At 49.7% G+C, this 26,967-nt stretch overlaps 10 protein-coding genes across 10 annotated transcripts; 6 read left to right on the top strand and 4 right to left on the bottom strand.

Moving 5' to 3' along the window:
- Window positions 1–41: 41 nt before the first annotated feature.
- Window positions 42–1,763, top strand: CI109_100752 (uncharacterized protein; the record flags this gene model as incomplete). Its single annotated transcript, XM_032008599.1, has 7 exons — window positions 42–170; window positions 244–398; window positions 484–588; window positions 656–829; window positions 906–1,119; window positions 1,200–1,282; window positions 1,343–1,763. 7 exons carry the CDS (start codon window positions 42–44, stop codon window positions 1,761–1,763), a joined length of 1,281 nt encoding a protein of 426 aa, XP_031857115.1.
- Window positions 1,764–1,934: 171 nt separating this feature from the next.
- CI109_100751 (guanylate kinase) lies at window positions 1,935–2,981 on the bottom strand (the record flags this gene model as incomplete). The annotated part of the gene is made up of 3 exons (XM_032008600.1): window positions 1,935–2,328; window positions 2,553–2,776; window positions 2,940–2,981. The coding sequence occupies 3 exons, from the start codon at window positions 2,979–2,981 to the stop codon at window positions 1,935–1,937; spliced, it is 660 nt and encodes a 219-aa protein (XP_031857116.1).
- A 418-nt stretch (window positions 2,982–3,399) lies between these two features.
- Window positions 3,400–6,139, top strand: CI109_100750 (uncharacterized protein; the record flags this gene model as incomplete). The annotated part of the gene is made up of 7 exons (XM_032008601.1): window positions 3,400–3,904; window positions 3,991–4,259; window positions 4,361–4,633; window positions 4,692–4,730; window positions 4,780–4,875; window positions 4,938–5,168; window positions 5,234–6,139. 7 exons carry the CDS (start codon window positions 3,400–3,402, stop codon window positions 6,137–6,139), a joined length of 2,319 nt encoding a protein of 772 aa, XP_031857117.1.
- Window positions 6,140–6,504: 365 nt separating this feature from the next.
- On the bottom strand, window positions 6,505–9,048 carry CI109_100749 (uncharacterized protein; the record flags this gene model as incomplete). The annotated part of the gene is made up of 9 exons (XM_065966840.1): window positions 6,505–6,814; window positions 7,024–7,116; window positions 7,222–7,888; window positions 7,957–7,978; window positions 8,042–8,077; window positions 8,137–8,198; window positions 8,287–8,469; window positions 8,618–8,785; window positions 8,889–9,048. The coding sequence occupies 9 exons, from the start codon at window positions 9,046–9,048 to the stop codon at window positions 6,505–6,507; spliced, it is 1,701 nt and encodes a 566-aa protein (XP_065822912.1).
- Window positions 9,049–11,898: 2,850 nt separating this feature from the next.
- Window positions 11,899–13,146, top strand: CI109_100748 (uncharacterized protein; the record flags this gene model as incomplete). The annotated part of the gene is made up of 5 exons (XM_032008547.1): window positions 11,899–12,031; window positions 12,126–12,413; window positions 12,506–12,721; window positions 12,812–12,922; window positions 13,013–13,146. 5 exons carry the CDS (start codon window positions 11,899–11,901, stop codon window positions 13,144–13,146), a joined length of 882 nt encoding a protein of 293 aa, XP_031857179.1.
- A 329-nt stretch (window positions 13,147–13,475) lies between these two features.
- On the bottom strand, window positions 13,476–15,554 carry CI109_100747 (uncharacterized protein; the record flags this gene model as incomplete). The annotated part of the gene is made up of 6 exons (XM_032008546.1): window positions 13,476–13,833; window positions 13,910–14,552; window positions 14,624–14,817; window positions 14,887–14,969; window positions 15,084–15,292; window positions 15,359–15,554. 6 exons carry the CDS (start codon window positions 15,552–15,554, stop codon window positions 13,476–13,478), a joined length of 1,683 nt encoding a protein of 560 aa, XP_031857178.1.
- Window positions 15,555–16,935: 1,381 nt separating this feature from the next.
- On the top strand, window positions 16,936–19,043 carry CI109_100746 (uncharacterized protein; the record flags this gene model as incomplete). Its single annotated transcript, XM_032008545.1, has 7 exons — window positions 16,936–16,954; window positions 17,025–17,207; window positions 17,288–17,494; window positions 17,558–17,963; window positions 18,027–18,222; window positions 18,283–18,479; window positions 18,545–19,043. 7 exons carry the CDS (start codon window positions 16,936–16,938, stop codon window positions 19,041–19,043), a joined length of 1,707 nt encoding a protein of 568 aa, XP_031857177.1.
- Window positions 19,044–19,346: 303 nt separating this feature from the next.
- On the top strand, window positions 19,347–22,746 carry CI109_100745 (uncharacterized protein; the record flags this gene model as incomplete). Its single annotated transcript, XM_032008544.1, has 16 exons — window positions 19,347–19,441; window positions 19,503–19,639; window positions 19,698–20,274; window positions 20,346–20,408; window positions 20,473–20,594; window positions 20,654–20,707; window positions 20,766–20,826; window positions 20,882–21,031; window positions 21,086–21,225; window positions 21,300–21,416; window positions 21,477–21,518; window positions 21,578–21,602; window positions 21,657–21,795; window positions 21,860–22,013; window positions 22,105–22,572; window positions 22,634–22,746. 16 exons carry the CDS (start codon window positions 19,347–19,349, stop codon window positions 22,744–22,746), a joined length of 2,457 nt encoding a protein of 818 aa, XP_031857176.1.
- A 91-nt stretch (window positions 22,747–22,837) lies between these two features.
- CI109_100744 (uncharacterized protein) lies at window positions 22,838–25,085 on the bottom strand (the record flags this gene model as incomplete). The annotated part of the gene is made up of 15 exons (XM_032008543.1): window positions 22,838–22,937; window positions 23,046–23,124; window positions 23,193–23,286; window positions 23,357–23,425; window positions 23,489–23,552; window positions 23,622–23,800; window positions 23,856–23,950; window positions 24,026–24,090; window positions 24,144–24,158; window positions 24,218–24,419; window positions 24,506–24,614; window positions 24,699–24,729; window positions 24,798–24,853; window positions 24,916–24,969; window positions 25,038–25,085. The coding sequence occupies 15 exons, from the start codon at window positions 25,083–25,085 to the stop codon at window positions 22,838–22,840; spliced, it is 1,260 nt and encodes a 419-aa protein (XP_031857175.1).
- A 322-nt stretch (window positions 25,086–25,407) lies between these two features.
- CI109_100743 (uncharacterized protein) lies at window positions 25,408–26,706 on the top strand (the record flags this gene model as incomplete). The annotated part of the gene is made up of 4 exons (XM_032008542.1): window positions 25,408–25,565; window positions 25,630–25,801; window positions 25,864–26,158; window positions 26,219–26,706. 4 exons carry the CDS (start codon window positions 25,408–25,410, stop codon window positions 26,704–26,706), a joined length of 1,113 nt encoding a protein of 370 aa, XP_031857174.1.
- Window positions 26,707–26,967: the final 261 nt, after the last annotated feature.

The following is a 26,967-nucleotide window of genomic DNA, read 5'->3' as shown; positions in this document are numbered from 1 at the left end:
AACATTTCTGAATATCACTCAAAACGACATAACACGCAACAATGTCGACTGAAGCTGGACCATCATCACCACCTCCTGCTCCTGCTGCTGCGCCAGCTCCGGCTGATGGAGCAGAGGGAGAGAAGAAGAAAGAGCCCGTTGTCATTCTATGTATAGGAATGGCAGGATCCGTATGTCCTTCCCTCCACTTTCCTGTACAACCTGCTACATGAAGCTGATCATCTTGTTTTCTTTGGTCACCAGGGCAAAACCACACTCATGCAACGGCTCAACTCACATCTCAACTCTCGCAACTCCCCGCCGTATATCCTCAACCTTGACCCGGCAGTCTCACATATGCCTTACTCGGCGAACATCGATATTAGAGATACGGTAGATTACAAAGAAGTCATGAAGCAGTGAGTCATCGTCCTCACAAGCCAGTGATAGCTATGCTGCAACGATGCTTGACATAGTCGTATGCTAATAGCTAATTTGTACTAGGTATAATCTGGGACCGAATGGTGGAATCTTGACAGCATTGAACTTGTTCACAACGAAGTTCGACCAAGTTCTAGGATACGTCGAAAAGAGAGCAGAGTCGGTCGAGTAAGTCACCAAGCTTGGCCTTTGCAAACAGATACAAGGACGCCGCTAACCTGTTACGCGTCTTCAGCTACATCCTCGTCGACACGCCTGGTCAGATTGAAATCTTCACATGGTCTGCCTCAGGTGCTATTATCACAGATGCTATCGCCTCCTCTCTTCCTACTGTTGTGGCGTATATTGTCGATACGCCGAGGACGACAGCACCCGCCACTTTCATGAGTAACATGTTATATGCCTGCTCGTGAGTATTACTCGTTTCTCAGCTTTACCTTCTGCGCATTTCAAAGCTGAGCGACGTCAAGCTGACTATTTCGTAGGATCTTGTACAAAACCCGTCTACCGTTCATTATCGTATTCAATAAGATCGATGTACAGCCGCACGACTTCGCCCTGGAATGGATGGAAGATTTCGAAGCGTATCAAGCTGCGTTGAACGATAAGAGTCGAGATGAGCATGGTGAGGGGAGTTACGTGAACAGTCTGATGGGGAGCATGTGTTTGGTCTTGGAGGAGTTCTACAACAATCTCAGGGTGAGCATTCTTTCCTTTTCTTTCTCTTACCTTCTCTGTTGAAATGGTTGGAATACTGACGGTTCGTGATTTCGCTGTAGGCCGTGGGAGTTAGCGCTATGACAGGAGAAGGAATGAAGGCGTTCTTCGACGCCGTGGAGGAGGGTCGAAAGGAGTACGAAGCGTGAGTGTATCTTCCATCAACTGAGTCTCTCAAGGCTAATTGTTGGGACCATGGATATAGCGACTACAGGCCCGAATTAGACCGACTAGCTGCTGAGCGAGCTGCTCAGACCGAAGCTGACAAAAAAGCGCAACTCGAACGACTTATGCGAGATATGAACGTATCCGATTCTGCCACCGCTACTGGTTCTCGACCATCAGCTGGAGGACGCAGGGGAGATAATCCGTTCGGTCCACATCCTATCAACGAGCGAGAAGATCGATATATGGACGAGGATGGATATGACGAGGATGAAGAGGAAGTGGATGAGGAAGAACAAGAAGCTATTCGGAGACAGGCCGAAGAGGAGGAAGAAGATGCTGATGCGCAAGAACTTGGAGCGTTGGATGTGCAAGAGCCGGAGATTGGAGGTTTACCGCCCATGGGGTCAGCTACGGGAGGAGGAACAGGTAGAGGGATGTCTTGGCCTAGACCTGCTTAAGAGGGCAAGAGAGCATCTATATATGTGCATGATCGATGTATACTGTATAATACTATGTCCTGTGGGGTATCGATTCTGTCTCTGTAATTTATCCTGTGACCAAAGGAAGTCTGAAGTATCGTCTTGACACTTCTACCAGACTGCTGCGCACGGAGCGTAGAGATGTCGCACCTAATCCAACTCTGCCAAATCAAACTCTGGCAACTTGTCACCACACTCCTCCCATCCTTTCCAGCCCATCGCCACCAACTCCAACTGTTTTCCTGCCTTTTCCAGATCGTCATTTACGACATAGACATCATATTTCCCCTTTTGCGCATACTCCAACTCCTTCTTCGCCGCGTCCAATCTCTTTCGGATACTCGCATCGGTCTCGGTACCTCGTCCTGAGAGACGGGATTTCAGCGTGGGGATAGAAGGTGGAGAGAGGAAGAGGAATACGGGGGAAAGGGGAGGAGTTTGGAGAGGTGCTTTGGCGATGAGTTGTAAAACGCCTTGGAGCTCGATGTCGAGGATACATCGGAGTGGGTGGAGAGCGGTCAGAGCGGCAAATGTGGTCCCGTAGCTGCGAGACGAGAAGCACATGAATGGGCGAAGGGTGAAGAACGTCGATCAGGAGCAGAGGAAGAACATTTAGTTATATTGGAGCAGAATGTCATGAAAGGGCATTGAGGGAAGGGAGGGAAAGACAGCAAGGAACACATTTATCAGCGAGGGTCTCATGAAGACACCTAGGACGAGGACTCAGATGCTCGCCGGGGGACGCTTATGCACGGATCCACCACTCACCAATTACCTCCAAACTCTGCCCATTCCAAGAACTCTCCCTTACCAACTCTCTCCATAAACTCGTCCCTGCTCACGAAATGATACTCCTTGCCATTCTGCTCTCCGGGTCTAGGGGATCGAGTTGTGTGGGAGACGCTGAAACCGAACGTGTTTGGGTGGGAGGCGAAGAGGGAGGTAAGGAGGGTGGATTTGCCAGTTCCGGAGGGTCCGCAGATGACGAGGGGCTAGAGTGGTCGAGCAAAATCATGGACGAGTGGGTGATGCGGCGAGCGATGAGGAGTTAGCAGAAAGGGAGTTGGGACGGAGTATCAGTGGAGATAGAGGCAAAACTGTTAGCATCTGAACTCATTGCTGCCACGAGCTCTACTAGTTCACTATCCCACTCACTCGGTTGACGACCTCTGGGTTGATGGGTTGTGAAGCTGCCATTTTTGTTATTTTACGGATATGTCTCGGAGGGATGGAGAAGAGATTGCTCGACGCGCGAGGACGAGCAAGTAGCGATATAGGTCTGAGGGATAGTATTGTAGCTGTGTGTAGCGTCTAGCTATGATCACTATAAGTTTAACAACAACAAAAACAAAAAAACGGAATGGTGACTACTTGCGCCAACTTTAACTTGCCAAACGCGTAAAGTGACAGTTACAACCGGGAAGTTGATATGAAGCGACAGGAACGCCACAAGCATTAACTCCGAGCGGTGTTATATCTGATGATGTGAAAATGCACGCCTAGTTGAAACATCCTCTTTTCATTCTTGTCACACCTATCTCAATCCTCTCTTTCTTCTGTTGCTGTTATCTACTCACCGCTCCTCCACATACCACGTCCACCTCAGCCATAAACGATGGAAACGGACACTTTCAACTTGCATGATGATCACGATGATCCACATCATCATCACGATCAACATTCCACATCGCAGGATGATGCCGCCGAAGCTGTCTTGGCATCTTTACGAGCGGTGATCAATGATCCTACCCATACCCATACCCATACCGCCAACGCCGGTGGAGGCGAAGGTACAGGTGATGATGATGATGATCATCACAATAATGATGATACACCTCAGACACTGAACAACTTCACCACCACTGCTCATAACGATGCAGTTGTCGCGACGTCGTCGTCACTCTCGACATCTGAGGTCGTCGCGTCCCTTACAAACCTCGAACAGCTCATGTGGTCGAATCAAGGAATATTGAACGATCTCAATTCTCCAGGGGCCATACAGAACTTGGCACAGAACTTGACGGCGTTGAGTGATGGTCACAAGAAACAGCTGGATCTCGTCAAGGGAATGATCGTGCAGCTGAAAGCTAGTAATCTGACTGCCGGTCTGGCGACGGACTGTGAGTGACCGCATCCATTTAGCACACTGCTCATTGCCATATACTAAACTTAAGTACATCACTAATACACTTCTTGTGATCCATAGTCTCCAATATCGACCCGGACCTGTCTCCCTTCGTCCTTCGGTCAGAGTACGAATCCCTCCAAGCGCGCTATGACGCCCTCATCGATGCGGGCGAGACGAGCGGACCAAACAAACGAGCTGCTGGCGGATCCCAACGCAAACCGCGTCTTGGGAAACAGGCTGCCGAGTCAGGCTCAGGTGGTGCAGGTCACGACAAATCGAGAGTGGGAGATAGTTATGGAATGTCATCAACCAGCGAGGGCAGGAAGAAGAGAAGTATCAAGCTCGAGGTGAGTTGTGTGTCTGCAGCGCTTCTGGCTACAACCAGCTACTTCGTCCACGGTTTTGAATTTGTGGGGCATGAAACTGATTGAGACGTTACCTCTTACAGCATCTGGTACATAAAATGGCGAACAGAAGACTAGGTGTCGAGTACGCCGTATCGAACTTTGAATCGAAAGGTTCTCGTGACTTGCCAGACCCAGCCTCTGAGCCTCGCACAGCCGCTGAGTCACCGAACGAGGTAGACGAATACCGACCAGACTTCAGGGGCGATATCAACGCCACAAGCGTGAAACCGTTCATTGAAAAGGTGGTAGAAGATGTGGTGGAAGCTTGGGATGGAGGAGTAGGAGCAGGAGAGCCTGACGTGGACAGAGAACGGGTGAGCGGGCTGGCAATCAGGAAACCGGTAGGGAAGACGCTAATATATCATTGGATAGATTACGAATGCTGTACATATCTACTGGACACGGCTAAGCGTGAGTTTCTACCAGATCTGGGTCGTACATCACGCTGACAATGTTGCAGAAACGTTATGACGAGCAATTGCATCGAGAGCGAGGCGAGATTCATCGAGACGAATTGTCTCGAAAGAAGCAAAACACATATCGTCGACAACAATCAGTAAGTGGCCCGTCCCTGACCTTCTATCTTTGCGGATTCAGCTGACACGACTGGCCAAACAGCTCCTTGCTCGACGACTCGCCGCGTTCGACTCGTCCCCACTCAACATGTGCAAACTTCGAGCGCTGTATCGAACTTTGCTCACCATCGACTTTGCCGCCCAAACGCAAGATCAACCAGATCCGAAACGGGCTTACACAGAGGAAGAGTGGAACGCGTATCGCAAGTTGGCTTGTGGGAGTCGAGCTGGAGAAGCACACGAGGTGATCGATCAGTTCTGGTTGTCCTCGAATGTGAGTTGATCGATGCCTTATACAATTGCCGCTGGACTGACAATGCTATCCTTCCTTGTTCCCAGGTCCGGGCTCTCCTCATAATGCTAGATGTCTACGCTACGGACCAAAATATGAAATCTCGCAAAAAGGGTCGTCCAAAGCAGCCTAACCCTACCTTCCACCTTCCTTCATCGCTTTGGGACCGGTCAACGCTTCCCACCCTTCGACCGAAAGATGCCGCTGGTCTCCCTATTTCCGGTGCACATGGTATCATCTTGTTCAAATTCCATGTCGACGAGAAGGTGCAAGAAGAGAATCCAGAGTGGGCGAAGGGGTTGTACGACAATCCACCGATACCCGATGAAGATGCAACTCTACCGAGTCTGCCAGAAGTGATGACGGCACACTCCTATGCTCTTTTGACGCCGCTCATCAAGGAGGCGAGAGAAAAGGCCAATCCACGGGTGTTGGTGAAAGAGGAGATTGAGGACATCAACACCCGGGTGTTCAGACCGGAAGGAGCTATTGAGGTCGATCAATCGATCTTGGACCCGACTGCTGGCCTGGACGGTGGTCAAGATGGAGACTATATGACTTTTGCGGCTTTGTCGAATCTCGCTTCGGCACCAGATGGAACGAACGGAGTTGGACTAGGGGGTACCGCCACTCCACCTCAAGACGGGTCTACGACGAACAGTCCCTTCATCTTACCCGCCATCCCCTCACATCAACACCCTATCAACATGACGGGGGTAGTGGAGACGCCCGTTGGACCGAGTCCCGGTTCATCGATGCGAGCTAGGAAGTTGGGCAAGAGGATGGCGAGTGAGGTCCCGGGTGGCGCGGCGACACCTGTGCCGAAGCGGAAGAAGGACGACAGCGTTAGCGGGATCATACTTGGTGATGAGGGTGCGATGGATGGAGCGTTGCAAGGGATCGAAGTGGAGGGAGATCTCGGTGGGGATGCGGCGTTCCTGGATGCGCTGTGAGGGGGAGTGTTAGTGTAGTTTGTAGATCCGGTCGAATGTTGTTAGTAGTATGCGATGTACGAGGGATACTTTCTGCTGCAGCTGGATTTTGTCCGACGAGAATGACTTGAGCGGGGAGTCTGACCCATTCCACGCTGATCTTTGCCTAACCCAATACGTGCATGGATGCCCCACACCGCCTAAAGCGGTGAAGCGCGAGTCTGTACAAATTTCCTCCTGAACACGTCTTTTCCCTTCTTCAGCCCGTTGGTTCGTTTTCTATCGGTTTAGTCCCCATATCCCGATCACCACGTTTCATTACTCCCTTCCGAGCATTCCCTCTGTATTCGTGACCATCCCTCCCCACGCTCACCACGTCCAGCGCTCTAGGTGAAAAGGTAATTGATGACCTTCCCGAACCAAGTCTTCGGTTTCGGCTCGTCATATGCCACCTCCTCATCAGTCGGGATATTGGAGACGAAATCCAATTCTTCCAATTTCCTCCATTTAGGTTTTTTCCAGATCGTATAACCTCCTATCAACAGTAGGAAGAAGGGGATATTGATGTAATTCACTACGAAATTGGTCGATGACCAGTTGCCTTTGGTGAAGACTTCCCATCCGTTGAAGATGATGACGATGAGACACCAGAAAATCACCCAGTATGCGGCGTAAGGTTGGGTTCGAGAGTAATAGCTACGAGAAGGAGAACGCGACAGCGTTCGAGTTTCGTCAGCGAAACGTTTCCTTCCATTTATTTCGTACTATCAAAGGATTAGATGTAGACGCAGTTCGTAGAGGTCTCTCGCATGAGACTACGCCACCGACATCGGCTCACCCCCCTCCAAGCGGGATTGTCGTACGTGTAGGCGAGAACTTGAAGTTGTGAAAAGAACACCACTCACTGGAACTTTGTTCTGTCGTAACCTTGCACCGCGAGACCTTTTTTGAACCGCAAGTATGTGAGTCCGATAATACACCACGAGATGTATCCGGAGCTGAGGGGGGGAGGGGGCAAGACAAGAGTCAAAGAGTCAATTGTCAGCTCGTTTGTTGACCGACTGATCCCGACCCGGATGATACGGCGCTCCACGACCACTCACAGCGCTGACAAGTTTGATAACCAATTAAGAGCCGTCTCGGACCCCTTTGACAACGACATGAATGCCAGAGCGAAAGACAAGCTGACCAGTGAGACAGACACGATTGGCAAACCATTTTTGGTCGTTTTGGCACATATCCTCGGCGCATGACCTCTTAGAGCCATTCCATAGATCATCCTCGTGACGGAATACATCAACGAGTTTCCCGCCGACACTGCCGAAGTGAGGACTCCCGCATTGATGATGGAGGGTAAGACTTTGATTCCGGCTCTGTTGAATGCTTGGACGAACGGTGATGAGGCGGCTGTACCTGTTGATTGGAGTAACGTCGGATCGTTATAGGGTACCAACATGCCCACAATCAAGATCGATCCAATGTAAAAGATCATGATCCGGTAGAACAATCTCTGAACGGCTTTGGCGACTGAGACTCGGGGGTTCTTCACTTCAGCAGCGGCGATAGTGATCAACTCGGTACCCATATAACTTCCGGCAGCTTGGACGAAATTGGTGAATGTCCCTAAGAACTTGCCCATATGACCTGGGGAATGGTATTCGGCAAAAGCACCGGGATCACGCCAGTATCGGAAACCGATTCGTTCATGGTTCGGTCCACCGCCCAAGTCGACCACAAGACCGGCCAGGATGAGCCCGACCACCAGGGCGACTGCACACAAAAAGGAAGGAATCAGCTCTGATTCATCTTTCGAAGTTGAGGTCTGTGACATAACGTACTCTTGATTGTCGCGAAGATGAACTGCAACAAGTGTCAGCCAACATCCTGTACTTCACTGTCACCGGTAAAAAGACCACCACTCACCTCGCTCTCGCCAAACCATCGCACACCCAAGAATTGCTACATCGATCACCTGGTCAGTTGGACGATATGACGCACACCTTTGAGGTGACACTCACAATAACGATACAGAACACCGAGAGTCCGATAATATATGCTGCTTGATGCGATTTCGAAAAGTCTGCTCCACAATCAGCGTCAACTCTACATATTCCAGCTCCAGAATCCAGTCCGAGTTGGTTTTAACGGCGATGGCATCGTATACTCACTATCGTCCCAGAATGAAATCAGAATACCAGCTGCTATGATCTCCGACGGGATCGATATACAATATTGCAAGACGACCTGCCAACCGAGTGCGAAACCGGCAGAGGGATGTAACCATCTTTCGGCGTAGTGGATGTATCCTCCAGAGATCGGGGCGAAGACCGCCATTTCTCCAGCGCACATGACTGCAATTGTTGTCAACGATCAGAATCAGCTCTCCCGCATTCAATCCTCTCTTTCCGGATCGGTCGGTTGGCTCCTCCTACGAGATGCTTGAATCAAGAGGTAGGACGCTAATGGATAATGAGAAAAGCTTGGATGAGGAAGACTCACGCATAGCATATGCCATCGATCCCGTGATCAAGTACGCGATCAAAGCACCTGCCGGACCACCATGCGCGATGGTCTTACCGCTACCCAAGAAAAGACCAGTTCCGAGTGTACCGGCCAACGCAATCATTTGGATATGTCTCTGTTCCATATTACGATGAACTCCATCGCCTAGTGCGCACAAAATCACGTATCAGCGATCATGAATCTCTCCCCATACCGATGTACAACGTCTGGCTGGGTAAGGCAGTTGTCAATGTCCAGGTGGACTCACGAAGATGGGTATGAGGATCGACTCTGACATCGTCAATCTTGGACGATGGATCGCCGTCTTCTACAGAGTTGATGGTTGCATCAGGCGCGAAATCCTTTGCATCGCTATCGTCGTAGATGGGCGCACTGATGCCTATCGACTCGGTTCGATGTATCGACATGGCTGCTATCGGTACGAGGGTCCGGTTCCCGAACAAAGATGAGTTGACTTGTGGACCGTCGATATGTGATAGTGTCTACAGTTAGTAACTGTGTTTCTTGCTGTCGCAGTCGTTGTAGTCGTATCGATGGGCGATGGGCTGATCAATCAGGTATTGTTTGACGGAAAGAAGAGATCGTCGAGACGAACGATAACTTATCACGATTACAGAACTGCGATGATAAGACTGATTCTCCCTCCTCATTCAGGTGCATTCACATCCAGGCATCGCGACCAATCAGGTTTACCTTCCCTCTCCTGCTCCTGGGGTAATCAGGACGACAACCCCAACCCCATCTTAAATGACCTGAAGTAGATGTAGAGGTATAGTACCTTTCAGTTCTCTCAATTCCGATCACTCTCTTTGAATTTCGGACTTTCCCTTGCTTGGCCCAGGGTTATTATTAGCGCGTTGAGAATCGGTCATTTCCCTTGCTTGTTTGTACGGTATCATCCGGTTGAGAACGGAAATAATCACAATCTGGAAGCCGAGATGAGTACCGGTTGCATCAGAGTGCGGGTGGGGGAAGGTAAGGGCAGGGAGGGGGAGGGAGAGATGCAGAATATGAAACGGAAGCAGATGAGATGGGGACACGGGGCTGAGCAGGGGTGAGAAGAGGGGTTTGTTCTTTCATAATGGGCGATTGCGAAAACGCGGTTAATTGTCCCGAAAAGACCCTTCGCTCGGATTATGATAGATAAAGCGGATCGCGACCGTGTAGAGTGTAACTGATACTACTGATGTCATTCACGATACCCTACAAGACTAATTGATGCGATCTCGACAGCTGATCCAGTATCGCTCGCGCAACATGAGCTGAAAGAGAGGTCATATGTGTTGTTAGCATTGTGAGCATTACCGAATTATCGATAGCGGACTATCCGGCTTTTGGGCTGTCGGTACGTTTATGATGCAAGTGCACAATTGCCAAACAATGCGATCTGGCCTCATCATGACATTGTCGTGGCTAAGGTGGGATCGATCAAGTATCCACAATGTGACTTGACTCACACTCAATGCGACACTACTGTTCCATCTAATCATCACCTGTGCATCTGCAATCATGGCTGAATCTACGTCTTCAACCGACGAGTGTCAGCTGAACGTTCCTGCTTCCCAACAGACCATCAAAATCTCCATAATTGACACAGGATGTTGTATCTCCAACATCACCACAACATCATCCCTTGATCCGCTCATCGCTTCCAATCCAACTGAAGTGATTGGCACTGGGATCATATAGGAGAGCCTACAACATTCCCCTTGACCACACAACTAGTCTTGGGTGTCGCGATGATCAACAGAGGCTTCAGTCAATGAGGCCCTATCACACCACGGAGACAAGGTTGAGTGATATTCGCCCAAGGGCGTCAACTATAATGACGAGATGGGCGAGATACTCAGCGAGAATGACGAAAACGACGAGAATCTGAAGAGAACAACCTCAGGATGAGCGTTGTGGCCTTGGACTGACTGAAGGCTAAGGGATATCGTCAAGAGCGATAGCGAAGGTACGGTGTATGACTTTCAATCGGGAAATCACTAAGGAAAAGAGTACAAAAGATGAGAATAGCCATTCTCCTATATATCCATCCATCCATCCGTCCATCTACGTTGAGCGATATTCTACAACTCGGCGAGTTCGTCGAATTAGACCGAATAATAGATGGGTTCGTTGAAGGAAGTTCTACGAGTTCGACGAGAATAGCGAGTAGAGCGGAGAGTGCGTCGGGATCTTGTAGGTCATGTGATGTATGTGGCAGTGACCATCATGACATTGGGCCAGGTTGGGGAAGTGTATCCACTACCGGGGTACCCAGAGAACCCCAAATGAAGAGTGGACAGCAAGGCTCCAGAGTAGGTGCAGACACATGCACTTGATGATAACTCGGAACTCACCATGTGATGATACTGCAGAGGACTCGAAGTCCGAGAGATCGAGTTTGATATTCCTCCTCTCAACGTATCAGGTCATCATGCTGTAGATTTCTTCGGTGATGGATGTTCCTGCCTCCTCGTTGCGCCATGAGTAGGTCTCAGTATATACTGGGTGCGTTATCTGACTGATGCGTATCCATTTGCCTGCATCACGCAGCACGTGATTGATCATCTAGCTGGATTGGCGCGTACCACCTCTGCAACTTTCATCCATTTTGCAGCCGATTCATGTCATCACAATGGTGTTTTCCATCCATCCCCAATTGTCCCTCTTGATTCCACATGCCATCCTTGTCCTGGTCATCTATTCAAAATCTCAATTGCCGTTCATCCGGAAAATCATCCCGATTCACAATTCTACACTTTCCCACAGATCCCAGATGGCATCTGGAAAGGGGTCGATCATCCTCATGAGAAAGCTTTGGGAACAAGGGAAAAGTTGATAGGTCTAGATGGAGATGATGATGTTCTGGTTGTATTGGCTCATGATAAGAGTTTGTTTGATGTGGTGGACATCTTCCCCAAGGAAGCGGATGGATGCAAAGAGAGTGGATGGAAGGATAAGGCGAGATGCAGGTTTTTAAATGATTTCCAGGAAGGCAAAGGTGAAAAATTCAAGCTCCTTGTTGAATGCATAACCTATGGCCGTTGCAACCTTGCAACCTGCTTGAGGCCAAAAGTTGGCAAGGGGGCTTACGATTTGAAAAGCTCTAATCTCTTCGCCGTCACACAATTATACTCGTACAGTATAGCATTCTCCGCCAGTCGGTAAATTACCAACCTCCTCGGCAATCTCCGTCTGTGATCTCTACATTTCGTTTCTATCGCTTCGCCTGTCTACAACCACTGGTTGAATTGGTACACTACGCTACGATGAGCACCAATACCATGTCAATTGATCCGCCGCTCCAATACGTCGAAGTGAACGGCGCCAAGCTTGCTTATCGTAGTCGAGGGGATGTTTCCAAACCTCTCTTCATCACCCTCCACGGTGGACGAGGTTTCGGTGAGTGACTAGTATCATCACTAAAGGTCGCCTTTCCCTTCGTTCTACATGAGACTCACCACATATCATGTACTGACTCCTCATGGGACTACAGGTTCCCATGCATCAGACTTCAAAGCCTATTCTCCTCTTTCTGACCAATTTCACATAATCAGCTTCGATTATCGTGGACATGGTCAATCCTCTTTCACACCTCCATTCACCTTCGCCCAACTCGTCGACGACATCGAAGCATTACGAACACATTTCACGAAGAGCGAGGATGAGAAGGTGGTGATTTGTGGTGGTAGTTTTGGAGGGTATTTGGCCCAACAATATGCTATCACATATCCGGAGAAAGTGAAGTATCTGATCTTGAGAGGGACAGCACCATCACATGAACGTGAGTGATCCATCCTCCATCCTCCATTTTTCGGTCTGTTGTTCCTAGTCGTGTCAATGATTTATGCTGATTGACGTCGCGTCCGACTTTAGACGAAGCGGAAGCACTCGAAATCATCCAACAACGATCGCACCTCGCACCTATGGCATCGGTGAATATGCAAAAGAAAGTATTCGGAGCGTTCCAGGACGACGACGAGATGAGATTGGTCATGTTCGCTATTGGACCTTTGTATTCTGAAGGGAAATATGATCCTGATAAAGGGCTAGAGAGCGTTAGAAGTACGATATATAGAGCGGAATCACATAGTGAGTGGGCCACTATGGACGATGTGATCTCAGGCGAAATCACAAGAAGAGAGATATAATCGTGCTGATGGTTTCTTGGTCGTGGGCTAGACGAACTATACTCGGAGAAAGAAAAGTATTTCGATTACAGACCACGTCTGAAGGAGATCATCGCGCCAACGCTCATCATCGTTGGAGAAAGAGATTGGATCTGTCCACCAAGTGAGTACCCACCCCTACTCTTTACTCCTCTTTCTTCATATCTCCTCCGCGATGATAGCCGAGGACTGATCCATCATGCTCTATTATCAGGCCAATCTCAGATCATGCACGACGGTATTCCCAACTCAAAATTGCTCGTCGTCCCGAGCGCAAATCACTCGGTACATCATGAGAAGAACGCAGAAGTCATCGCTGCCATTAGAGATTTTGTCGCCAAGGCGTAATTGAACGGGAACTAGTGAGTGGGTACGGACGTGGATCGCATGTTGCTAGCCCGCCATGCGAGTACTCCTAAATAGCATGGGCGGTTGTTGGCGCAAACGCAGTGTTATAATACGAACATGAATAATTCCATTACTGATAATGATCCGGCACAGGTACATGTATTGTAAGATATAAACCAAGACATATAGCACATTCATCTTTACTATCTTGTGATAAACCCTGTACTGATCCGTTCCACCGATACAATCCATTTCGTCAATCAGATCGTCGTCAAACTAACTATAACTAAAAATCATAAACTGCTCTTGGAGCGTCATCCGTACCCCAACTAATACTCCAAGTGCGAATAGACGGGCTTGTCCTCTACGTGACTCATCTTCTCCTTCTCTGACTCGTACTCGCCTTGTGGGCTAGGCGTACCATCGCCGTGTCCTGCGAACTGGTCGACAACTGTCGAAGAGAACTTTCGGGCGGACACCTTGTTCTCGAACAGGACGTCGAGTTCACCGTAAGTCCTACCTCGGGGTTCGGGACATCGGAAATATGTCCAGATGAGACAGAGGAAACACATTCCGGCCCAGAAGAGACCGGTCTTAGCTCCCCAGTTGAGCTCCTTTGCGTTGAGGAAGTAAGGCATGATCACGGCGTTGATGATACCAAAGATGTTGTATGCGATACGTGCGATGCTGCGTTGCGAGACATCAATTTCAATGTCAGTGAAAGGACATAACGACTGTGGAAGGGAGAAGAGGCAACACTCACACAACGGTCTTGGCACGAAGTCGAGTTGACGAGATCTCAGCGACGAGACAGTAACAGACAGGACCGACGGTACCATCGTAAAGTGCGGTGTAGCAGAGGAGGAGAGCACCGATAGCCCATTGAGCACCAGTGTTGGAAGTGGAGATGAAACCCATTCCACCAATGACGATGAGGAAGGTGACCATACCAATGAGACCGGCCAGGTAGAGTGTTCGTCGACCGAAGTGGTTCATGAGGTACCAAGAAAAGGCAGTGCCGCACATTCCGATGGCATATTGTCCGATCGACAAGTCGAAAGCGTGTTCGGTAGGAAGACCAGCTTGCTCGAGGAAGAATGTTGAGTAACCCATGAATGCTGAACCACAAAGGTTTTGAATGGCCCAAGCGCCTGAAGCGATTTCTGTCCTTCTCAAGTCGATACCCTTGAAACAGTCCCAGTAAGAAGTACCAGCCGAGATGGACTTTTCAATGGCATTGGTGTGGATCATAAGCGAGACGGAACCTTCGATCTGTTCCTCTGTTGCTCCCTTGTTGAGTCGCTTGACAGTTCGTCGGGCCTCTGAGAGATATCCCTTTCTGACTTGCCACCATGGTGACTCGGGAGCGAAAATACATCCAACGAGGATAGGTACAGGCCAGACCCCTGCATAGCCATGCTATCAGCATTTGTACAAAAATTGGATAAGAGATGCTCGTGGAGACGAAAGCACTCACATTGCAAGGCGAAGGGAACTCGGTAAGCCCATTGACTGTCCCAACCGAGGACAGCTCTCAATACACCGGAAGCGATCAATTGTCCAATAACCCAACAGATATTAACGTAAGCGGTGAGGTAAGGTCGAAGAGCGACAGGCGAGATCTCGGCAGCGTAGGCAGTTGTCAAAGTCTGGAAGACACCCCATGGGATACTACGGGGAATTACAACAAGATTAGCTTTTTTTGGTCGGCTATTCCGTGAGAGATCTGCATCAACTCACCCTTGGAGGATCTCACCAGCGAGAAGGGTCTGGATGTTCTGGGCAAAGAACGGGATGAAGATCGCGCAGATCATCATGGTGAGCTACAAGTAACAAAAAGTACCAAAAAGGAAAAACAGATCAGCACGTGTCAGAACTCAAAAGTTGTAACGGTAGTGTGTAGATATGGGGTTGAGTAAAAAGTGAAATTTACTCACAGCAGCGATCATGGTTTTTCGATAACCGAACCTTTCTGAAGCCCAACCGTTGAGCATGAGACCGATAATCTCACCAACCTGAGCACCGTTGGATAGACCGGCTTGCCATGCTGCGGTGATGGTGTATTTACCATCTCCGAGAGGTTCACCGTACTTCTCTGCGAACTGAGGGAGAGCGTAGAAGTTGTTGATGAGGACAACGTCGAAACCTGATGAGAGGTTGGCATGTCAGTGACAATCTCGCGCTTGAGGGAGAGAGAGATGGGCGTGCATACCTTCCATGATGATGGCTGCTGATAGCAAGACGGACCAGCCGACAGCTTGAGGGTATCGCTTCAAAGCTTCTTTCAAGGTCATGTTATGTTCAGCATCGACGGCCGCTCGTGCAGATTCGACGACGGCATTGTAATCGTCGATCTCGCTTCGAACTTGGTCGAGGACCGTTTGTTCGGTAGTGACTTTGCCTTCCATCGTAAAGCCTCGATCCTAGTAGAGAAGGTGTGGTATAGCTATGCTTTTTTTAGAGTGGTGAGAGATTAGGAGCCAGACAACGCTCTCTTGATCTGTTGTTGTCGTTGTTTTGGAAAAGTTTGGAATGGAGGGGGTGATCAACATCTCCATTGCGGGGCATCACTTTATATCCCCTCGGGGCACCCATGCTAATTGGGAAGCTAGAACAAGTCATTCCCCAAGCAGAAGCGAGCGTAAAAAGTCTAAAAGTAACGGCAGTGGGCGGAAGCAAGGCAGGATAACACAGTGGGCGATAGATCGTCTTCACAAAGTGGATGGGTGTGAGTGTGAATCAGGCACCACGCGCAGGTGCAGAGGATATCATATTACGTTGGGTGCTTCCATTCCCCCCTGCCTCGCTCTCCGCATCCCAATCCTCCTAATTGTGGGGCTAATTTGGGGGGTACATTGCCGCTTTTTCTGTCCCGTGGCCGAAGACGAGGACGACGGTTTGCAATACGACGCGGCGTTTCACTAACTGCTGCTGGTGGTAGTTTCGTCCTCCGGGGGCTCCCAGCTCCACCAACATTAGTTGTACACACTTCCCTCCATTCTCCACACGAGTCACGTCTTGCCTTGTCGCTATCGAGGTGCATTTACAAATTGTGACTCTATTTGACGACTTCTTGGCGGGACTAAAAGTGGACGTTTGGTGTTGTCGAGAGGACTGACACATGACTGACGAGTAATCAGACTGATAGACTAGGTACATGTCCGCCCCTCATCAGCCTATGAAGCACGCACTAGACGGAGATGGCCCCGCACCAGGAACCAACCGCGGTCGGGTGGGGTCTGGTCACGCCAAGGGGCTGGATTGGGAATCCACCACTCGTAATCTGCGGTAACAGCTCCAGGTCTCGGATTCGGATACGGGATACCAACGATAACCGTCGCACCAAACGAGACCAGTATCAATTGCCAATCGTGCCCCTACTTTGAGATTGAATGACCAATTGTGCCTTCACTTGGTGATAGATATCACTCATTTGTGCATGTGGACAATTGTGAATCGAGTACCTACTGTATTTCGTGTCCGTGGCTCTTGCATGTGGGGGGGAACACAAGTGTATGCTTAATCTTGCCGTGTCGGCAGGCAAAGGAGTAGGGGGTCCATTTGCAATGCGTAATCGGTATCAGCTGTCCAGTCAGTCCAGTCAGTCCAGTCGACCGCAATCTGCATCTTGATAAAGTGACGTGAAATCGTGCGGATATTGGCGGCTTCATTGAATCAAAGTTGAACAGAAGAAAGGCAGCGTTGAAACAAATCTTGCTTGTCCTCCGTACTATCTCATTCACGTAAACTCTCTTCTACTTACTCTCTAGACATTCACCACCGTTCACAATGCTGCAAAAGACTTCTGGTACGTGGACGAATGCTGGTGAATCTACTCAACACTCATCACGCTGATCACACCCTCACCATCAAAACAGATGCAGACTGGTGGCGTCAAGCTGTCGTCTACCAAATCTACCCTCGATCCTTCGCCGACGCCAATGGGGACGGTATTGGAGACCTGAAAGGAATCACCTCCAGAGTCCCCTACCTCGAATCGTTGGGTGTGGATGCTGTGTGGTTGAGTCCATTCTATCCTTCTGCTTTGAAGGACGGTGGTTGTAAGTGTGAACGAAGATCTTCTCAAGATTCGACCGGTCTCTGTGACAGAGTACTAATGGATGTGTTTACGCCCAAATAGACGACGTCGCCGATTACCGAGATGTTGATCCTAAGATCGGCACTCTTGCAGACTTTGATGAGATGCTCAGCGCGTTGAAGACGGTTGGAATCAAGGTGATGGTGGACATCGTACCCAACCACTCGAGTGACGATCACGAGTGGTTCCAAGATGCTCTCAAGGCTGGAAAGGGCTCAAAGGAGCGAGAGAGGTACATCTTCCGAGATGGTGAGTGGGTCATTACCTCTTACCATCCCCATGAACCTTTATCTGATTTGGTCGGTTTGCCAGGTCTCGGTCCCAACAAGGATCAACCTCCTACCGATTGGAAGAGTGTCTTTGGTGGTCCATCATGGTCTCCTTCCGGTGTCAACGACGGACAATGGTATTACCACATGTTCGATAACTCTCAACCCGATTGGAACTGGGACCATCCCGACGTTCGAGACGATTTCATCAAGACCTTGAAATTTTGGGGTGATCGTGGTGTCTCCGGATTCAGAATCGACGTCGCCCATGCTCTCACCAAGGACATGTCGGGTGATCTACCTAAATGGGAGGATCTGGTCAAGTTAACGCATCAGAAACTCTCGAATGGTAACGCCGATCTCGTTCATCCTCTTCTGGACAGAGATGAGGTTCAGGACATCTACAAGTCGTGGAGACAGGTCTTCAACCAGTACGATCCACCCCTTATGTGAGTGTTGGCAGGTCTTTTCGCCCCAACGAGCAGTGTGACTGATGTCTGTCGTCTGCTCAGCGCCGTCGCTGAATGTTGGGTTGCTCCTGATCGTAAACACCTCTATGCATCATCCGAGGGTCTCGGTCAGGCCTTCTCCTTCGACATCCTTCTTTGCAACTACGACGCGAAAGAATACGTGGACTGCATCAAGCATTCTCTCAAGGGCAGCTCTCTCACCGACTCGAGCACTACTTGGGTGTTGTCTAACCACGACGTGAGCTGAACACAGTTGCATTTTCCCATCAGTATCGGTGCTAAACTCGTTGTCTCCCAGGTCATCCGACACGCATCTCGATTCGCCATGCCTAACGTAGAGAACAACAAGAACCACCCTCTCGTCATTGAGGCGGTAAACAAATGGCTCGTTAACAAGTTCCAAGACCCCAAGCCGGATGTGAAGACTGGCTTGCGGAGAGCTCGAGCAGCGACCTTGATGATTCTTGGCCTTCCCGGTTCCACTTACGTGTATCAGTGAGTCGGTTCTGATTTCAGTTAAATGTAAACATCGCCGTATTACTGACATTTCATGTTCACAGGGGTGAAGAACTTGGTTTGCCTGAAGTGGTCGACATTCCCGATGATAAACGACAGGATCCCACCTTCTTCCGTACAGAGGCGAAAGAGATTGGTCGAGATGGATGTCGAGTTCCTATCCCATGGAAGGCTGATGCCAAAAACTTTGGTTACGGTCCCGATGCCCCTGCTCACCTTCCTCAACCCGAATGGCTCGGCAAATACGCCGTCGACGTAGAAGAGAAGGACGCGAAGAGTACCCTCAACCTGTACAGAAAAGCATTGCGACTTCGAAAGCAACTCCAAACTGCAGAAGAGTTAGAATGGGTTCAAGAGGGTGAAGATGGTATTCTTCATTACAAGAGACCGGATGGATGGGAAGTGGTGATGAATTCGGGTAAAGAGGCTGTCGAATTGCCGACCATCAAGGGCAAGAAGGTGTTGATCACTTCTTCGTTGGAAGAGCTCAAGGACGATGGTAAACTGGCAGGAGAGACAACTGTCTGGTTGAAGTCAGGTTAATGAGGTTTGTGTTTCGTATGGATATAGCATGTATACATGGGTAGAAGATATCATTGGACTTTCTCCATAATGTGTTATGTATGCATTTGAATGTGGCCGTTTCGCTTCCGCTCTCCCCCTCTCCTTCCCAGGGTTTATATAAGTTGAGATTCATCACGTGAGATGTCTTGCGTGACCCTGCTTGCATTCTATTGCATCATGCACATATGATGAGTCACACATCTTGATTGTTCTCTTTCATTCACCTTCTTATCCATCAATGTTACGTTAGTCGTTGAACATACACTCACACACACACACGAGATGCCTTCGCCCGAGATGGAAGAAACGAGGAGTTCGGACGAACCCATCCCGCCGGGTAGGAAGCGGAAACCTCGTCCCAGTCGGGGTGTCAAGAAGTGAGTCTGGGCTGAGCATCTTGATCTGCAAGTTCAAGCTGACGTCGTTGCGGCTCGTTAGCAAAGTGCTAGCGTTGGAGAATCAGATGCAGCAGGTCCAAAACAGCTTGCAGAATGTGACGCATCTACTACAAAGAGTTGTCGCTACCAGTGCTCCACTATCCGCCATTGGTGGAGGAGTAGGTAGACCAGGAGCGGGTAAGTCGTTGCGTCCTAGAAACTTCGTACATGTACACGGCTAACTCTCCACTAGCAGCGCAACGACAAGATCTTAGTCCTCATTCATTACCGTTCCCCGAAAGTTCTTTACAGCAAGTCCGATCTCTCGAACAATGGGTTCAACAGATATCTACTTCTTCGTCATCTCAACCTCTTCCCTCTATCTCCAACCCATCTCGTCAAACTGCTGCTGCCGATCGTGTTCCAGCCACTACGGCTACGGCTCGATCGCAAGATTTTTCTGTTTCAGGAGAGGAAGAAGACGATGGGGGAGGAGATGATTCACTCACCGACAATGCAGGAGAAGAGGAAGATACGCTTGCGGAAGGAGGATTACTCCTTATGAGGGATATGCTTCGGAAGGAAGAAAGCGCCAGATTGCGCGCAGATGGACATCTACATCATCCAAGAGGCGGAGAAAGAGGAGGCAACGCCAATCTCGTACGTGGTAATATTGGAAGGACCGACTCGTATCCGTTGGAAGGGAGGAAGAGGAGAAGAACGAGTTCAACGAGGGAGACTGTATTGCAGAGAGGGACAACGAGGGGATCGTTATCTGATCCAGTGGATCTGGGAATGTGTGATGAAGTGCAAGGGAAGGAGCTCTTCGATCTGTGAGTTCTGGACTCGCTTGACTTGCCCAGCCTATACAAGGCTTAACTGATGCAAACCCTCTCACGAAAAGCTTCTTCCAAGGAGCACACTCGTTCATGCCAGTCTACGACCCCTCCGAAGATACGTGGCAAAGGTGAGCTGACTACTTTCCTCTTATCGATCCCTGCTGATCTCGATTCCGACTCGCTGCACTTCAGTCTACGAAGTCGCTCTCCCTTTTCAATCGCCGCGATCTTGTTCGTGGGCAAGAAGATTCAAGATGCGGGCAAGCCAGAGAGCGAGCTGCAACGACAGTTGAGGGAACATGCTGAGAACATCGGTGAGTCCGATCTGTGTGGGATTACACTTCTAGCTGACCGTGCTGATGCATCGAAATAGGCAAAACAACGTTGTTTTCTCCTATCGCTAGCATAGAAGCCTTGCAAGCTATGAGTGAGTGGTCCTTCCTAACTCAGTCCGACCATGTCCGCTAATTGGCCCATAATGTTAGTCATCTTGGCATCTTGGGGAGATACAGGATGGAGACCTGGCAGTCACGCTGTCAGCATCGCGTAAGTTCCATCCACACGTACAACGTGATGGTCAGAAGTTGACCCTTGAGCGCAGCTTCGACATGGAGCTGTACAAATGTCTTCCCAAATTGGCTGCTCGGGCTGCAGCGTGGCACGAAGCCCGAACACCCTCGGAACAGGTCCCTTCACGATCTTTGGTCGTCGGTGCGAGGTTGTGGTTACTAGTTTCCAAGATGGCGATCGAGTGAGGAGATCTCCTGATGTTGGTACGTGTAACTCGCTGAATCCAATCTCTCAGAATGGCATTCAACCACGGTCGACCGCTCGGGGTGCACGAATCGGATGTCCTCACACACGCCCATGCGTTATTGAACCATCCGTCCGGATTGCCGACAGACAGTCGGATCATTGCATCTTGTGAACTATTGATGTTACGTCGTGAGTAGTTGTGCTTTATTCTATTGCACTGTTCACCAATCCTCACTCATGCTCTTGTGTTCCGACCCATTCAGTGCCGCTGCACAGAATATTCATATGCGATCAAGATAATCCGCAAGATCTGGATATAGCGCTGCAGCAGTTCAACGAGGAAGCTCATGGATGGGAGATCAGGTGGCAGCAGTATTACTGTGGGTCGTCATTGGACCTATACTCCCGGGTTTGAGCTGATATCTTTGGTCCTGGTGTAGTGCAACGAGGAGTGTCGCAGGATGATCTTCTGGTGTCTGATTGTGAGTACTGCATTTGTCGAATGGTTTGTAGGTCACCGGCTGATCAGGTCGATTGACAGTGACGACACAGCGGTGTTTTAGCTCGTACGTGGTGCGGACTGAATGTACATTGAGTGCGGGAACTGACTCTGGTCTTAGGGTCTTGTCAAACTCGTCCCTTCTACGAGATATAAGGGGTCCAAACGACGTGATCAAGCTTCCACCACATCGACGACGATGGTTACTGGCCACTTTGGATGACGCACGAATGATAGCAGGTCGAATCTTATCCAAAGAGGTGGGCACGACTTTCCCAGCTCTGCTCTTGATCTGTCGCTGAATATGCATCTGGGTGTTTGCAGAAAGACAAACTGCTTCATGCGAATCACTATTCCCATGTAGCACTTGCCAGCGTGTGCAGGATCTACATCCGACTGGCGAGTCTGTTCCCCGAAGCCGTGGATCTTCGAAGGACTGCAAAAGATTTGAATCAACTTGCAGACGTCTTGGCTCAATGTGAGTGATAGCGTACCATCGCCTGCGTGCACTCTTCCATACTCGTCATCACCATGAAAAGGCAGACTGATCTAAGCTTATTGTCGCTTAGTCCCCGGATTCCATTTCGCTCAAAGACTTCGATATGTAATCACGAAAGCTCGAACACGACGTGTCTTCCCGCCCGAAACACGACCACCATCTCCTGGGCTATACGACCCACACGATGGCGGTCGTCCGGTATGGGGAGAACCTCCTACACCTATCCAAAACCATAATGCCCCACTGCCGTCTATCACGACGGCCAACACGACGACGAGTCAAAGTCCGTTCGATTTCGATCTGTTCGCCGCTGAACACCTGTTGAATCAGATTCCGACGAATGTGCCATGGGGTTATGGCGAGCATGATCGCGGTGCTGGTGCCATTGGAGTAGAACAAGGTAGTAGTGGTGGTGGAGGTGCCGCTTGGGATCTCGGATTTGGAGATATGAACTCCGGATCGCATTCCCACGCCTCGATGCCGTTTGTGCCCAGTGGACAGACAAGCTTCCTCTCCTGGCTTGATTTCCCAGCTCTTGGTGAGTACAGCTTCTCACCGCTCCAAGTGCGTGCTCAAAGACTGATCGCTGCTCGAAACAGAATTGGACGTTGGACCCCAGCATCATCATTCGCAGCACGCCCAGAACATTGAAAACCTACACCATTCTGGACCGACAGGATCATATCCCCCTTTTCCCGGGAGATTATCATAAGCTATTATGAAATCTGAAAATGCATACTACCTTCCTGTATATAACGTTCGATCCCTTTTTGCAAACACAAACAAACAAGTCGCGCACACACTTAGACAAGCTTGTACTTTCCGCCCTCTTCGGTGATACCGACACTTCGCTTCTCGTCCAATGAGATTCGACCAGCGTGGATGATGGCAGTGGTGAGGATGCTGTGAGTGAGAAGAAGCGCAAGTCAAACATATCAGCCTTTCGAACTCTCATCGAGGGATACTAGATAGCTGCAATTCAGGGCAAGAGCAAAAGGGTGTGTCACTCACGTCGCCTTGATTGTAGGAAGACCCTTTCCGTCGTAGTCTGAAGCCTTTGTCTTGCCAGCAGCGACGGATTGAGCGGCGTCTAAATCACGGAAAACGCAGTAAGCATCAATGATTCGGCTCATCTTTTAAATATCAGTCACGACTCACCGATGAACTTCTCCAACGATCGGTAACCGTAACCGTTCTGACCATCAAAGTAACCGTTCTCATCGGGACTGTACTTGACGTAGAAGGGGTTGTACTGCGATTGATTCCATAGTCAGTCTCGTTGCTCCGGACAATGTACAATGGGAGGTATCGCTGTGACTCACGTCGGACTTGCCGGTCTCATCCTCGACAATACTGTAACCTCTGTGAGCCTGGTCGACTCGGACCTCACCCTGTGACAAAGTGAAATTCAGCATTCTCCCCATGTATTATCTTTGACCATCGCCCGAAGTCACCTTGGAAGCCATGTAGTGGAATCGCTGTTCGCTGTGAACACCAGCCTTCAGAGGTGCGGCCCATCTATAATGGCAGGTCAAAAGATAAGTAAACCTTCTAAATATAGAGATTGGGGGATCCCGAAATACGTACGAAGCGGTGTAGACGGCTGTACCCTTCTGAGTGGGAGTTTGGATGTTCTCCCAGTCGACCAAGAGTGTGATGGTGTCTTCGGTCTTGGGGTCACATCCCATGGATGTGGCAATACCGGTAGTAGCTGAGGCAGTGACCTTTGTAGGTCTGTATCGTCCCTCGACGATCCAGCAGTGAATCTGCAGGAGTGGTTAGAGTCAGTTCTGTCCGTGTGATTGTTACTATGTGACTCACGTCGATGTGGTGAGAGTTGAGGTAGTAAGAGATATCAGAGTCGATACCGGCCCACGACTTGAAAGTCTCAAGTTGGAACTTGGGTTGGGACATGTCTGATGGCGGAGCGAAGGGCATCCATCAGCTCACTATATTACGAAGCAATAAGGCGAAGGGAACGTTTAACTCACAAGAGGTGTAGAAGTTGAAGTCACCGAGCTTCTGAGCTCGAGCACGAGCATCTCCGTACGCGGGGCTACTCATAATCAGCTAACATCCTCACTGGGTCTCCTTAAACACCAAACTCACTCGAATCGTTTGTGGCTACACAGAGATGTCAACGATTTGTGCACAATCGAAGCGTGATCATTGTGTCCACTTACTGCTCGACGAAACAAACCAAACCCTTCTCCTCTGCAATCTCGATCAGCTTTTGGTGGTCTTCCAACTTTTGTGTGGCAGGCTTAGTGACCATGACGTGGTGACCGAGGTTGAGGGCCTCTGAAGCGATTGGGAAATGGGTGCTGTCAGGAGTGAAAATGATGACGGCTGATCCCTTGGGCAAAGCTCGGAGAGCGGACTTGTCTATGAGCCAACGACGCACAAAAACAATCAGCTATAGTGTCCTAATTGCATTCCTCCGATGTATAGTCCAGAGTAGGTCGACTTACAAGCCTCAGCATCTCGGATGTTTGTCTCTGGGAAACCTCTAAAATCAAGGTCGAGACCGCTGTAAACGTCGCCGATGTTCTTCTGGAAATGCTCCTTGATCTCAGGGAACTAGAGCGGTGATAGAAGACATAGAGACACACATCAGCTCCCAGCTTCCTTGGCTATTCAAGAAGTGTCAGGCTGAGAACTCACCTTGCCACCGTTGGTACCGGCCATGATAATGCTGTACAACCCCGAACCACTATCAGCACTGCACCGACTCGACGAAACACGTGCGGCGATCACACTCACTCGGAGACCTTTCCTCGTCGTCGAAGGTCGAACATGGTGATACCGACGACACCGATCTGTCGAGTCGAGATAGCCTCGTCAGTCACCGTTCCGTTACACGACTAACAGCATACCTCACCTTCTTGTCGGACTTGGATTGACCAGAAGGAGTGATACCGGTGGTATACTCGCCCTGTCCGTGCGTCAAGTGATAGTCAGTCACAAGAGCACTGAATACAACATGTCAAGCGCGCGACTCACGGTACCCATAAGGCCGACAGCGATAGGAGGGAAGGATGCAGCAGACATGGTGTTGGGTGGCAGTAGTATGGGGATGAGTAGTAGGGCAAGCGGATGGATGTATAGATCAAACGGATGAAGTGTAGAAGGTATCTCTCTATCTCCACTTTTATTTCTATTCTTATGTTCACTACTGGTATACAAGTCCCCGGCCCGGTTCAGCCGGTCCCCCGGAATGCCGTCACGTTGCCGGATCTCAACCGGGCCTCATTCCCAAGTTATCTTTAGATACATACAATCATGCATGGTGACGACTGGCTACTGTATCAACAACATATACATGCATAACGAACGGAGCGAAGTCCTCGTGGAGACAAACACACTGGGCAAAATGACCATCGGCACGACCTCGAGCAACAAGCATCTGATCTTGCTTGGGACGCATGGCAACTATATCCATTCAGCTATATTTGATTCAGACAACCATACTTTGACAAAGGGTAAGACGACTGCCACGAACCCTCATCCAAGTTGGTTGACACGAAATCCGTGAGTCAAAGTGTGTCCTCGACCAATTGCGAAAGTCTGACCTCGAGTACAATGCCTTGTTCAGGAAACACCAGGACATCATCTATGCCAACGGACATGTGGAAGGCAAGGTGTTTGCTTACAGGTTGACCGACAATGAGGGGGGACTTGAATTGTTGGCAGAAGCGTCGAGCGGTGGAGGTGGTCCTACCCATTTAGGTGTATTGGCCGATGGTTCCGAACTGCTCATGGCTCATGTCAGTCGTCTCAAGTCTCTTTCCGGACTTGATGTACTTTGACTGATGTTACTGTGCGATAGTACAACACCGGGACTGTCACCCTTCTACCTCTTGACGAACGCGGTTTGTTCAAACTCGACTCTCCTACTCCCGAGAGGATCTACTCCCCGCCTTATACCCCGCTATCTCATCCACGTCAAGAATCACCACACGTACACCAGATCGTGATTTATAACGATGAGATCATCGCACCTGATCTTGGATCAAACAAGGTCTGGAGGTTGAAATGGGATGGGAAGAGTATGAGCTTGTTTGGAGAAGTATCGGGTCTGGAAGTTGGCGATGGGCCAAGACATGTTGTCATTCATCCAAACGGTACGTCTACCATATCAGAACACACCGCCACAAATGAAGACGACTGATATTGTCTGATAGGAACCCACATTTACGTTCTCAACGAAATCTCATCCCAACTCACCGTCCACACTATTCCTGCTGAAGGAGGATCTTCGAAACTCGTGAAACGATTCTCCATGTTACCCGAATATGACCAAGGTGCCTATAGACCAACCGGTGGAGCCGAGATTGTCTTACTACCTCCTACTCGTCCTGATGGACCACACTTGCTCATCCTGTCCAATCGTGATTCACCCGTACGAGAGACCGACACCCTCGCGCTATTCTCCGTCTCATCTACCGATGGGGGAGAAGTGGAACGTACGAAAGAAGGATGGTATGAGGGTATCGGACGACATCTCCGTGGTGTGAGTGGAGATCCGAGTGGGAAGTATGTAGCTGTTTTGGCGAGGAATCAAGGTGGGTTAAAGGTATTCGAGAGGGTCGGGGAAGATGGGTTGCAGTTGAAGGAAGTTGCAACGATGGAAGATGTAGAGCTGGGAGTGGTCCCCTTGTGGATCTCGTAGAAGCACGATCTCTTGCTTTGCAATTTATGATGTTAGATGATTGATTCACGACCACTTTCGATCCATGATTATCTGTGCACATCGACCCTGTGTGGTCGTTTCTTGCCACGCCGAACTTTGTTTGCAAGAATGTGATCGAGATTGTGTGTGGACAGAGACAAAGGGTGATGCTTTCATCAATACGTGGTCAGAGCGCAGCCTGAAACATCCCGCGATACGGAGGCCAGACGACCTTGGGCTTGAGAACACGCTGCGCTTCGG

This window comes from Kwoniella shandongensis, chromosome 2 (genome assembly GCF_008629635.2).
Source record: "Kwoniella shandongensis chromosome 2, complete sequence".
In the NCBI taxonomy this organism is placed as follows: Eukaryota; Fungi; Basidiomycota; class Tremellomycetes; order Tremellales; family Cryptococcaceae; genus Kwoniella; species Kwoniella shandongensis.
Note: the sequence above shows the minus strand (reverse complement) of the source record. Positions and strands in the feature narration are given on the sequence as shown.